The sequence below is a fragment of the Rhyacophila brunnea genome, unplaced genomic scaffold, assembly GCF_057557595.1.
Source record: "Rhyacophila brunnea isolate RB1 unplaced genomic scaffold, BYU_Rbru_1.0 scaffold_4, whole genome shotgun sequence".
Classification (NCBI taxonomy): domain Eukaryota; kingdom Metazoa; phylum Arthropoda; class Insecta; order Trichoptera; family Rhyacophilidae; genus Rhyacophila; species Rhyacophila brunnea.
Genome location: NW_028233068.1, coordinates 52,177,328 through 52,191,815, shown reverse-complemented (window position 1 = coordinate 52,191,815; position 14,488 = coordinate 52,177,328). Strand labels below are relative to the sequence as shown.

Genomic DNA, 14,488 nt, shown 5'->3' with positions numbered 1-14,488 from the left:
TTATCTAGTTAGGCCGGAATATCACGATGGTAACAGTAGTTACTTACTATCAGTGGCGAAGCGTGGAGGTAGGCTGATAAGATCAGCCATAAATAGTTGACACTAAATTTTGTCAGTCATACGTATTTGTATTCATTGACATAATTTACTGATCGTGTTGGTTAGTTTTTAAAATTCAATTAAACGCTGCGAAAACCAAACCATAATTGCATCATACATAACTTTGGATATTTTATAGATAGAATAATATTTTTTTATCTATAATAGTTTGGTTTGGGCAGGGCTTCTTCTTCTTCTTCCATGGCGCTACATTCCGGTGTGGGATTTGGCCTCCTCCACAACCGCTCTCCACCCACTCCGGTCTCTCGCCACACTTCTCCAGTTACCGGGACTTCCTATATGAAGCTAGTCCACTTCTACGGCGTCAGCCCATCTCCTTTTTGGACGGCCTCTGGGTCTCTTCCGTTGGGGTAGCCACTTCGTCGTGATCCTTGGCGCTCTAACTTCAGGCATTCTCTCCACATGTCCCGCCCATCGTAGTCTTTGGGACTTACAGTATATTATGATTGTTTGCTGTTCAATCAGCTCTTCCAACTCGTGGGTCCAAAGATTTTGCGGAGTATTTTGCGCTCGAAGACAGCTAATTTGTTTTCCTCGTTTTGAGTTAAGCACCAAGTCTCACAGCCATAAGTGACCACTGGCCTTATAATTGTTTTATAAATTAGAAGATGGGCAGGGCTTAATGAATTTAAAAAAAATAACCAACAATATGTGTAATATGTATTCTTAATCCAACGAAAACAAAATAAGTATGAATGAAAAAGTGTGCACAATTTTGTCGCATCGCCCAAAGTATACCAAAACTATTATGGTTTAGTTTAGGCAGGGTTTAATTGATTTTTAAAAAATAACCAGCACCATTTGTAAATTGTAGTCTTATTTCAATTAAAACAAATACGTATTACTAACAAAGTTAAATGAGCACTATTTATGGCGGATCTTAACAGCCCACCTCCACCCTTCGCTACTGCCTACTATATATTTTACGAAAAAAAAGGAATTACATACTATTAGGAAAAAATAATCTTGAATAATTATTGACCTTGTAGATTCCATTATGATGCAGGAGTGCTTATCAGAATGCAAGCGGAAGCCAGATCTGCAGATGCAGACGTAACTGTTACCATTTGGTTCGCACTTGTGGGCGCAGATCTCATCTCCTTCCATCTCGCAAGGGTTCAATTCCACCACTGTTGAATGAGAGAAGTACATTTTTAACCTTGCCTTCTCTGTGATTTCAAGTCATATTACAACGGCTTATAAATATTTATTTTATTACGTACCTACATTATTTACGTTAGGTTTAAATATTCCTGAAAACACCCACGATGGCCGCGCGGTTTAAGCGTCGCCCTATGGCGCCGTGAGTCTCAGGTTTGAATCCTGGATCTGGCAAGTACACATATTGTTTTTCAATTTGTGTATGAGTCAGAGTATGGACCTAATAGGTTGAACAAGTGGCTGACATCCATTTCACGGAAAAACGAAATCTATTAATACAAACCTCCACTCTGTGGAGGCCCATATGATCTTATTAGGTTCGGACATGGTCGGATGATGATGATGAAAATATTTAGACAGTAGATAACAGATGAACATAATAATATATATAATATGTTGACAAAACTGGTATTAAAATTTTAAAAAAATCCTACTTTCATTGAAAACTTGTACGGTAAAACAATATTAAATAATATTATTCTGAAGATGTTTAAAAAATATTTTTATTCGATTACCATATTGCCTCCGGTTATCTACAGCTTTCGGTGTGGTGGTGGGTTCTGTCTTCGGGGTGGTGGTTGGAATCGTAGTGGGGATTGTAGTGGGTGGTTGTTTTGGTTTTGGAGTTGTTTTTACCGCTTCGATTGTAGTTTCCTGCATTTCCACAGAGCGCTGTAAATAAAATAAGTAAAATTAATATACCTACAATAAACCGTCTCTGTTCTGGCAGAACACACTAACTGGAGAATACTAATTTTGAGTAATTTGACTTTGAAGTTGTTAAAATGTTTGAAATGGTCTATCATGTGAGTTTATTAAGTAGGGAATCATAAAAAGGATGACTTTAAAATAAAGACTGTTTATTTATTAAGAAGGTTTCCAGACGGTAAAGTTTGAAATAAGGAACATTTTGGTATAACTAACTCAATGTAATTTTTTCGAATTAGTGTCTTCTGCCAGAACAGTAACGAAACTTAAGAAGTATTTCGAAATAGGTCCTAATATCTCTACTTCGAGTTCCAGTGTGACTTAAATTCGCTTTAGCCGAAAATGATTCAAGACGTACAAATTGTTGGACTAAATTATTACATTATTCAGAGTCAACACACCATTTGAGTATATAACATTAATCCGACTCTTAAAACCACAAAGTCGTAAGCCCATTAAAGTTTCGAGGCTGAAAAGTCTTAAATGCATTTTATTGTCAAGTGTATTTTTTGGACCTCAGATACACTGGCTGTAAGGTAAAGAAATATTTGAACATACATAATTTTTGAAAACACTTCTGAGAAAATATATAAAAATCGATAGAAAAAATCTTTTTGAAAAAAGTAAGACGCTGCAGGAATCGAACCTGCATCTATCAAGAACCATTAGTTAAATTTTTCCTAATTACGTATGGTACCTGTAGCATAGTGGTATATTTACGTGGGCGCGAAATCAGAGAGATGCAGGTTCGATCCGGGGTGTCTTCCTTTTTTCAAAAAGATTTTTTCTATTGGTTTTAATATATTTTCTCAGGAGTGTTTTAAAAAATGATGTATATTCAATAATTAGAATGTTACATTCTTAAATCTTGTGAATAATTCGTTGAATAAAAAAGTAATTAAATAAACAAATATTTTTTTGAAATTAAGAATAGGTACTATGCAGTTATATCATCATCCATTATTTTATTCATCATATATTTCGAACGTTTTTAATCTCTTGGGTACCTCTGGATTACTAGACTTGTCCAGCAATTATCGCTTCATTCAGTTATATAGTTAGGTGTCCAGCTCATTTACATTTGATGTGTTCACCCATCTCTATTTCAGCGTGTATCCTTGTTAGTTTCCATACCGTAGTCCGGGTCGATATCCAAAATTAAGTCGATTAACAAAATCTTTGAGATAATAAAATAACGTACCTACAATATATTACGAATATTTTTGATTTTTTTTGGAATGGATTTTTTTAGGGTTCAAAAACCAAAACAATTATGACCCTTATCTGGGTAGCGACTCAAAATGATTAACAAACCCTGCCTTATCCAATTATTTCATTTTTTTTTGTTATTTCACGTTATGCACTGCATGCACATCTACATACCAGGTTACGCTGTGACATTATTTATATAATCATCACTAGATCATGTTTGGCGAACCTTTTTACCTACGCGTGCCAAATTTTCCCAAATATTATTTTTTGACTATCTGACGTGCCGAACAGTTTTTCATACGGAAAAAATAGCTACAAGAATTTTATTAAAAAAGTTCAAATTTTATAATTGAGTTCTTGAGTATTACTTAGTTTGTTTCTTTACGCACAAATTGACACCAGAATTTCTCCGATTGAATGAGGCATTCTCTAGCTGCAGTAGTCTCAATCATTGTAAAATGATAGATGATGATGATAGATCAAAATCAGAGGTTCACGAAGCGGTTTCCCCCACCGCCTGATGAGGTCAATGCGATAATATTATATGTGACGTATAAAACCTAAGGACCACCCTTACGCAATTTAAATTAAACGAATGATTTTTTGTTTGCGCATCGATTGGTAAATATTATTAAAAACCAAAGAAAATACGCATGGCTATGTCGTTATTATTTATTAATATTATATAATAGTACTTATTTAGTTGTAAATCCTTTTTGTGAACAAAATATTTTTTTAAATTATTATAGATACCTACCCATATAAGTTTTCTCTCTCTTCAACATAAAACATTTGTGTGCCATGCAAAATCATCTCACATCTTTACCAGTGGCACGCGTGTCATAGGTTTGCCTTCGCTGCACTAGATATTAAGAGAGTAATTTGGCCATATTACACCAGAAGATCCGATTCCCGTTGTTATCGTGCGATGATAAAGAAAACCATAAATCTATTTTCAGCCTATTACACGATCAGCTTACAATGTTTCTTATATGTATTCCGCGCGCAAGAATATCACATTAATATTTTGTTTACACCAACCTGATTATTTCAGTCTTTGTAAATTCATTTTCGATGATAGAAAAATAGGGTGGTGGAAATATCAACCATGTTGAATCGCTTCCAAATTAAATTGTGTTTTAATTAAGTAACTATTTCTTTTATTCAACGAATAATTCACAAGATTTTAAGAATGTACCATTCTAATTATTGATCATAGATAATTCTGAAAACACTCACAAAATATAGCCAATAGAAAAAATCTTTCAGAATTATGTATGTTCAATAATTAGAATGGTACATTCTTAAAATCTCGTGAATTATTCGTTGAATAAAAGAAATAGAATAAATTATTGGCAAGTTCAAGTAAGTTACAACAGAAAATATTGGAGTGATCCGTGACGTTGGTTAGTAATTAAAGTAATACATACTTTAATTTAGAATACAAAAACCGATCGCCTACTGTATAACTCAATTTTGAGAGCGCTGATGAACAGGTATTAAAAAGACAATAGTTAAAATTTGTCGCAATTAAGCATGGCAGTCGTAGCATAGTGGTAATGCACAGGCCGCGATACCCAAGAGACGCAGGTTCGATTCCTGCCGGGTGTCTTACTTTCTACAAGACAGATTTTTTCTATTGGCTGTATTTTCTCATGTGTGTTTTCAGAATTATAAATTGTGTTTTACATGCTTTAGGTAACAACATAGACATCTATATACCATTAGTTACATGTTTCAGCTAAACTATCACAAAACAGTTTGGGATTCTCGCATGCGCACAACAAAAATAGAAAGTCTACGAACTTATTTTAGCGTCACGATTATTTCCGTTACAACTGTAACTTGAAAACACTTCAGATATATACCCACTAGAACCCGTATAAGCATTGGTGTCGCGCCAATCTGTGCATTAACAAATTATGCTACGAGTCTCCTATCTAATGAAGACAATTTAAACTAGTAGGTCATACATGAAATGCTTAATGTTCGATATATGGAATGGTACATTCTCAAAATCTTGTGAATTATTCATTTGAATAAAAGAAATGGTTTTCTATTTAAAACAATAAACTATTTTTACGTAAATTGACTTACTCTACAACATTGGTACATTGTGCTGTTATCCGGCACTCCACACGATCTCTCAGTTCCAGATATTCCTAATAATATTCCAACTTTGCAGTTTTGACAGCAGCTCTAGAAATGACAATAAAACATCTTGAAAAATACCATGAAAACTAAATTAGCAGTGTTCTTCTTTATCGATTGTCATATAAGTTGTTATGGATATCACGTGGCACGTTCAAGAATCTCTCAAATCTTCTCGCGTCTTCTCAAATCGTGTCAGCGGTATCTTTACCAAGTAGAAAATATTTAATGATCTCCAAGGAGGCATAGCATTTAGCCGACTCTGGTCTAATGTCGTATCCGTACTCAGGTTCTTCGCCGTGTTGGGTCTTCAATAGCTACAATGTGTCGCTCCAGAAGTTGGAGAAGGCAACACCATTTTCTTCGGTTTGTAGAATCTCGTCGAAATTGCAGCTTACTGACTAAGCCTTGCATGAAAAGAGGTGCTCCATGCTTTGCATTTCACCGCACTCGCAGGTTTGGCCATCAGAGAACCCCCACTTCGCCATGTTGTCTCGAGTGCGCCCTACCATGGTTCTCAGTCTGTTTAGGGCTTTCCATGTACGGTATCCGAGACTGGCTCCGGGTGGGAGATACTCTGCTGGCTTTGCCCAATCTTCGAGATCCTCAGAGGCTAGGTTTGCTTCCCATGCGGATAGTCTATATTCTTCGGGTGGGACGGTCAGAGGTATGGTTGTCGCCATAACTAACTCGTACTCAAGTTATGATCAGATAATGCGTGATATGCCCGTGATGGCCGAGCGGCTTACGCATCAGCTTATAATGTCGTGGGTCCGGGGTTTGAATTCTGGGTCTGGCAAATACACATATTGTTTTTCAATTTGTGTTTGGAGTTGGACTATGGAGCTAATAAGTTAACATCGATTTCTCGTAAAAACAAAAATAAATTTGTTAATACAAACCTCAACCCTGTGGAGGCGCATATGATCCTATTTGGATCGGACATGGTCAAAAATAAAGAAAAGAATGCGTGGTCCGCTCTTTCTTGTACCTTCACATCTGACCCAGAATCCGTTGCAGACACCAGATCTTGATACATGGTATTCGGTTCTTGTGGATCTTTGTAAGGTGATTACTTAATGGGGTACTAGCGTCAATCGCAAAATATCGTAGAATTTTAGGTTTCTACCTACTCATATATAGTAAAATACATTTATAGGTTATGGATATAGTTATTCGAATACATTTCCAATATTGATATAGTCACATTATACTTATAGGATTTTTCATAAAAAACTTTAACATGGAAAAGCTAGGAAAATTACTAATATGGTTGCCATTATCGACGGAATTAGAAAAACATATGGTAAAGTGCTCTTTAACTTGGTTATAAAAAAATTGTACGTAAGTATTACATTTTCCGTAGCGCAGTTTACCGTGAGATATCTTACTGGAAAGAGATTGCCGTATAGCATTGCGATAAAAAATACGCGTTGTTCGTGGAGCATTACACACACTAATGTTCCAATTATAATAGATTCAATAATAACATTTGACACTTATGAGCACCTACCAGAATTGTATATAAATTATTATATGTTTCTATATATTTCTAATTTACTTACCTACGTATTTTCTTCTGTTTTTCCCTTCCATCCCCGGTGGCTTGTAATACGTAATTTTTAAGTGTGTTATTTCGGTATGAATTTTATTTCAATATTATACGGCCATTTATTTCTGAAAAAAAAATCTCACCGTAACTGTGATACGGCCAACTGCATACATAATCGTATAAAACCCCAATAGGTCCAAGATTTTTTCTAGTACCTATCTTTCTAATATTATAATACGTTTCTCAATCTTTTTCATGTAAATTATTCTCAATGGATAATGCTACAATCATAATCTTGTGTAATATATTCAGCCTTGAATAATAAAATAATATAATACTTGATTTATCATTAGTTATCTATACGGTTATTGGGTCAAAATGATTTTACCTGCCAATGTTATATCACTTTAATCAGCTGGGCCCTTAAGTGATAGACAAATAATGCAAAAAATGAATTAAACTGATTATTTCGATTCCACATTTTTTAATATGTTCGCCTTGAACTAAATAAATAGTCAATCAAGGTCTTTGCGACTTATCATCACACGTAACTCTTCTGCCCTTGTAGGTGAACAAATATAAATCCAATAAATACAGATAATAAAATTCGTTAGATAAACCATTGGCACACAACGACACAATAGAATGTATTGTTGGTTTGGCATTTTGTTTGATCAAGTATTCAGCATATCAAGTAAACAGAGTGACATTAAATTTCACTATCTAACTTTCAGTGGATATCACTGTCAGATGATATCAGTATTTGCAAATATTTGCTAGACGGTTTTTTTTTATAATGCAACTCAAGATAAAATAAATGTTAGTTTATAACAATTTTATTTCAATGCATCCATTGTGGGTAAAATGTAACTTTCAGAAAATAAATCGTCATTGAATATACTTATTAGACTTTAATGTATATGTGACAATGATTAGACGAATGAATGCTTATAAATGAAGCGATGTTATACCTATTTGTAGACAACAGTAGTTTAAAATTTAGAATATATCTTTATCTGACTACTATTTTCCACAGTGGAAAATAAGATCTTTTGTCAGTGTTGATATCTGTGATATGTCTCTATCAAACGAAATTTGACTTGGAGACACATTTATGATCAAATTTATTTATTTACATAATATTATAGTACCTACACTTTAAAAATTACGTATTAAATTTAAGACGTTTACAACATGTCATGAAAAACAAAGATAAAGTATTAAAAAAAAACAAAGAAATAGAAGCAATATTAATAAAATAAAGTAAATACAAAAATTGTGAAGTACGTGGAAGTACACCGAATGAGCAAAGTAAACCCACCCTATTTTAAGAATCTATAAAAAAACGTCCATCTAAACTTATCCTCACGTAGTTGGAGTATTTCAATAAAAACAGTTATTGCCCAGCTAACTGGCATTACCAATGAAAGGTTCTGCACCTTAGAAGAACAGACATTTGCCACATAGGTAAACATTACCAAGAATGGCAGAGTTCACAATGAATTTACATCACGTCGGAAAAAGTACGTAGCCGAATATAATAGATCTCTATGTAAACTTTAATCAAATTAACACAAAAAAATCATCATCATCAGCCTGAATCTATTCACTACTGGATGAAGGCCTCTCCGAGCTGATTCCACTTATCTCGGTCCTGTGCGTTGCGTTGCCATGTGCTTCCGCAGAACTTTATCATTTTAACGATCCAGGGGCCTCTAAGTCTACCTTGCGGACGTTTTGTACCTCTCGGATACCACTGGATGACTGAATTTGTCCAACCATTGTCCCTTCTTCGAGCTATGTGTCCAGCCTATTTCCATTTGAAGTTTTTAGCAAACTCTATTACATCGCAAACCCTTGTCTGTTCCCTTATCCACTCATTCCTCTTTTTGTCCTTTCGCGTTATGCCCAGCATGCACCTGGTATGTTGAGGTGCATGCTGGGCATAGCAGACAAAAATAATTTCTGTTAAATAAGTAAATACACTTCTCAGATCAAATCATTTTGTTATATTTTGTTTAATATTAGAAAGGAAATAAAAATATGTGACAATCAACGAGATGACGTATAGTCTTCCTATTTATATACTTACTAAATATGTTTTGCTGTGTTAGTCAAATTTTTGATTTATATGATTTTTTCAGACCATGTCCGATCCTAATAAGATCATATGGGCCTCCACAGAGTGGAGGTTTTTATTAACAGATTTTGTTTTTACGAGAAATGGGTGCCAGCCACTTGCCCAACCTATTAGGTCCATACTGCAGTATACACAAATTGAAAAACAATGTGAACTTGCCAGACCCAAGATTCGAACCTGTGACCCTCGACGCTATAGGCCGACGCTTAAGCCGCGCGACCACCAAGAGTGCATTTTTGTAAGATATATAGATTTATATAATAATTGCTTAAAAACACAAATACTTACGTCTTCAGCGGTGTCATTACATTCCTTGTCCTCCATTGCTAGCTTTATGTTTTCTTCACATTTGTGTCTATTCTGCCTGTAAAAATATTAATATTTTCATTAATTATGAATTTTCCGACTAGTTTTCTTCTGGGTATGCTATCAATGCAATCTTTCGAATCACACGAGGAGTGATTGCTCTTTTAAAGCATTTCTTTTTACTTCTTCGTGGGTTCATTTACAATCCGTATAATATACTGGAAAATATTATTTTTCATGTTCCCACCAACATCACTCGTAACTCTGCGGTCTTCATGATACCCCGTCGCAAGACGGATGTGATGTTTCATGATGCTGTGTATCGTGCGATTAACTTATTTGATGGCACCATAAATTTATTTTTTATTAACTATATCATGTTTATGGACGTGTTAAATTGGTTAAATTTATAATTGTATTTATCATTTTACTTTAATATCTACACAAGCACGTATTATTTTCTTTTCTACTTTTTGTTATACTGATTATTATTTGTAATTATGTCATTTTTATAATGTGTATTTATTTATGGCGCATTTGCCTATCGCTGTAATGCCATAATACTCTTTTCTAAATAAATTATTAATTAATTAAGAACTTTTTGATTAATATTTCCCCCCAGAAATTTCTACTGCTGTATCTAAAAAGAGGTGGATCGTATTAAAAACCTTTGTGGTGTGAAGATTATTAAACAATAAAATTTGTGAAGTAAATCTTCTCTTAGAAGATTGAACATACATAACGTGGTCTTTAGTCAATTTATGATATGCCTAACTGATCATTTTCATCTTTATAAACCGGGAAGAGAAACTGGTATCAAATTATAACCATTATTACAATAGTGTGTAATGTTGTGATTACTCAATTTTTTCAGTTTTCGAGATTTGAGAATTCTCGAAATCAAGAATATTTATTTTCTCGAGAATTTGAGATTGGTTTTTTGATTTCTCGAGAATTTTAGAAATTCGCGAGAAATCGACAATGTTATGAAATTACATCTTCTTGCCGATTTTTTAGCTTTCTCGGTCAAAAAATTCTGGGATTACGATCAGAATCAGAGCTTTTTATTTTTAATTATTTTAAATTTATTTTGGTCAACAGGATCAGTCACAGAGGATAAATATGAATATAATATAGAAAAAATAATATGTGATGGTCCCAATAACAGGCAGACACAAAGCTTTCGCCAATTTTCTACAAGAAATTTAGTAAATTACAATTAGAATGAAAGTCGAAAGTTTTTTTGTTGCTTTCTTAAAAACTTTTTTACTTGTGATTTTTTAAAAATTCCGGCTGCGGTCGGCAGTTTAGCCTAGTAACAATTTCACGATTTCTTGTGAATTATTTATTATTTATTTATTGAGAAATGAGAATTCTCGAAATTTTGGAAAATTGATTTCTCGAACACAACCTCTAGTTTGTAGGTATCCGGTAAACGAAAAAGCTTACAAACTTTAGTAAAACTGTGTACCTATCTTGAAATTACCATTAATTAACTGAAGGCCGCAGATAAGAAAAGTGGCCAATTGACATTTTTATTGATTATAAGTTAGGTACTAGTCAAACCGGGATAAAATATATTTATAGTTTTTAGCAGGATTAGCAGGACCCCTTAAATTTGCTTTTTAAATTATTTTTAACTGTACGGAGGAATTTTTCTCCGCTTCCCACTTAGATTCAAAGTCTAAGTTAAGTGATATATTAGAATAAATGATATTTCTTTGCTTCACTTTCACATGCATACGCCCCATCTCTATAGACAGAATATTGTTTTCTTCATGAGGTTTGTAATTTACTTACTCTAACACCTTTTGGCAGCAATCAGTCGCCTCCTTGAGGCAGGTGTCAGTCATGTCATCGTCAGGCTCTGCCACGCAGTTCGCGTACACCCAATCATTGCCCAGTGTACAGCAATCAACTTCGTCATACTCTCCCGAGTCCTCGTCTGGAAAAACATGATTGTATATATTAGAACAAAGATACAAAAAAGTGGGGGCGCGCCAAGCGGGGGTGTTAGGAGGTGCGAATCACCCGGGCGGAAACATTTTTAGTGATATTATTAAAAAATATATTATGTTATTCGATATAAGTAAATTGAATGAAAAGTGAGTGACCCCGGTAAATAAAATAATAATAAAAAACGCCATAGCTTTCTTTGTACACAGGTCACCACAGGTGTCACCGTGAAATAGAGCGTATTTAATTTAATTAATTATTTTACGAAATATAATTTGTCATATAAATCCAACATGTGTCAATTTAAAGTTCTGTTTATTGTTCTATCAGTAACAATAATAATCTATTCATTGACATGTTTTCTTTTTAAAGTAAATGGGTAACGTTTTTAGTCATCTTTACACGATTTAAGAATTAATACACCCGTCGCCATCACGAAACAAATTGACGTATTTCCAGCGCGATGTTCTCTCTCCGAATGGCAGCGAGTCCAAAATTTCGTCGCGCCTATAGTTGAAAACTATTTGCCGTTTCACTGATGTATCACCTTAAGTATTACACAATTTACAATCATTGCTTTATTTGTTTGTATAATAATAATAAATATCTCAATCAAAATTGCAAAGGGTTTAGGTGGATAAAATAAATTAAATAGTTCATTTAATCACGTATATCATGACAATTATAAAAATATCGGACGTGTATTTTATTGAAAACAATGGGGATGGTCCCTACGAACCATTAATGTAGAGCCGCCCCTGTCTACTAGATAGTATGTTAAGTAGATACCTATTAAGCGTGTCAATGATTGATAAAAAAAACAATAACAACACTTCTGTTCTTATTTGCGTATTATACAATAATTTATTAAACATTATTATTGACCTTTTATCAGTAGGTAATAAAAAAAATGCATGGGACATTCCGCAATACGATGTGATATTATATTGAAAGAAAACAGACTTGTTATAATGATTAAGTACCTCTTCTTATCACTGAAATTTTTTAATTAAAAATATCAAAGCTTTAGTGCAACAGATTTAGAAAATCAACCAACAGCTTTGGAAATATTTATTTTAAAACGTTTATATTTTAAATGAGTCACGATAAATAATGAGTAAAAAAATCTTATCACGAACGATATTAAATAATTGATGGTTTAGTGCAGTGCTTTTCAAAGTTTTTCATACCACGGTCCCCGAAATCAGAAAAAAAAAATCCAAAAAACCAACAGTACTTTATTTACCATTAATTATTACTATAGGTACATTTTAATTAAAAAAATAAAAACTATTTAATGAGAGGTGTGTGATTGCATATTTTTACACAATACATGAATATCCGGTACAATGTTTGAAATGTTAATTCGCAAGGTTTGCCTCAAAGTCTCCGTTGAAAAACACGACATGTGTTTATTTTTTATTACCAGTGATGATAAAAATGCTGTTTCGCGTAGGTATATTGTCGCAAAAGGTATTATGATTAACAATGCTGCTTTTGCGATTGATGGATATTCTTGCTGTCGCCATATTCAAATTTCTGCAAAACTTCTTTCATTACATTCGACTTCAAAGGAATTATCTGTTCTAATGTCATCAATTCTTCTCAAGCTTCCCACGTTATATAATCATATTTGAAGGATTTAGCTAATGGTGTTCTTATACAATTGTACTTTGGTCTTTATTTAAGTTTGGGAAATATTATCGTCCAGTGATGTATTTCGCGGCCCCCAGTTTTAGAAGTACTTGTTTAGTGCACATATATGTATGTCTAGTTTATTATGTTTTGAGAAAATCTTAGTTTAAAATTTTAGATGCATGAGAAATGGACATATTGTGTATTCGAATAATGCAGTATCTTCTCAAATATCCTATTTGAACGTATAATATTTTTACTGCATAAAGATATTTTACAAAATTTTAATTCAAGAGTACCACACGGGTTTTCCACTGACACATGCTTTTAGTGCCAAATCACCCGGGTCACGATCCTGACAAATACAGAAGGGGTAGTCAAATTTATATTTTTTGGTTCCAGGGGGGTACGGACCAAAAACCCCCCTCTGTATGGCCGCCTGTAGTGTATATTTGCACGTCAGTTTGTTTGGTCAAAACTCAAAAACAAGATGATTAATATAGATAAATCTTGAACAACAGACTGCATTATTAATACCACAGTACAATTTTAGTAAAATTTCATCTCAATATCATTTTTTTTTTAAACATATTGTGGACATTACAAATTATAAGTTTAAGACGTTCACAACATGACATGAAGCATTATAAAGAATAAAAGTAATAAAAACGATAAAAATGAAAATATAGAAAGAGAACATAATTAAATTTATAAACATACAAAAGCAGTGAAAATAAAATAATTATACATCTTTAAAAGTTCAAAGAAGTACACCGAGTTTGCTAAGGAGACCCTATTTTAAGAATTTATAAAAAAGCGTCCACCAAAACTCATCTCACGCAAGTGGAATATTGGAATATATGATATAATGGAACACCCGTAGCAATTTGGTTGAACATAGTTATCGTCCTCCCAATTGACATTATCAGTGGGAGGTTGGTTCTGCACCTTGGGAGAATAAACAACCGGTGCTCTCTATTTCTAAGATAGTTATCAGGGACAAGCAGGTCGATGAAGATGCCGAAAGGTAAAACCCGGGTCGCAAAAACGACTCAAATAAAATAGTACAAAAATTAAATCCATTAGAATTCAAATTCAATTTCCATCAAGTACCTTCGGTCGATAGTATAAATATTAATTATAACTGTATCGAAACATCATTTAATATCAGTAGTGGCATCTTGAGGTATTTAAATTATCACATAATCTACATACAATGAACCAACAGGTCATAGGGTAAATGATTTTCACCATTATAATAAACCAATGGAGTAACCTAAAATCGACCTGACCTTTAATTGGGAGCACTATCATTGGTATCGAAATAAATGAACCTAACCTTGCTCTTATTTCTGTATTAAATATCTCACCTATGATGTTAACAATATGATTTGGAAACATAATTCATTAAATATAGGTAGTTATATGTTGCAATCGATGAATTCAGTCAGGGTCGCATTTACGATAAGGCTAAAGGGGTTTTAGTCCAGAATCCCCAAATTGGTAGGGGCGCTGGAGTCAATGCTGTTAATATATCCTGCACATGG

General features: G+C 33.6%; 1 protein-coding gene across 1 annotated transcript in view; it reads right to left on the bottom strand.

The window, feature by feature from the left end:
- Window positions 1-14,488, bottom strand: part of LOC147067503 (uncharacterized) — a 65,436-nt gene that overhangs the window by 42,747 nt on the left and 8,201 nt on the right. Inside the window, exons 2-6 of the mRNA XM_085953889.1 lie at window positions 11,151-11,295; window positions 9,333-9,408; window positions 5,299-5,400; window positions 1,797-1,953; window positions 1,103-1,250 (exon numbers count right to left, since the gene is read on the bottom strand). Coding sequence (XP_085810015.1) covers window positions 1,103-1,250; window positions 1,797-1,953; window positions 5,299-5,400; window positions 9,333-9,408; window positions 11,151-11,295 — 628 coding nt within the window. The remainder of the gene's footprint in view (window positions 1-1,102; window positions 1,251-1,796; window positions 1,954-5,298; window positions 5,401-9,332; window positions 9,409-11,150; window positions 11,296-14,488) is intronic.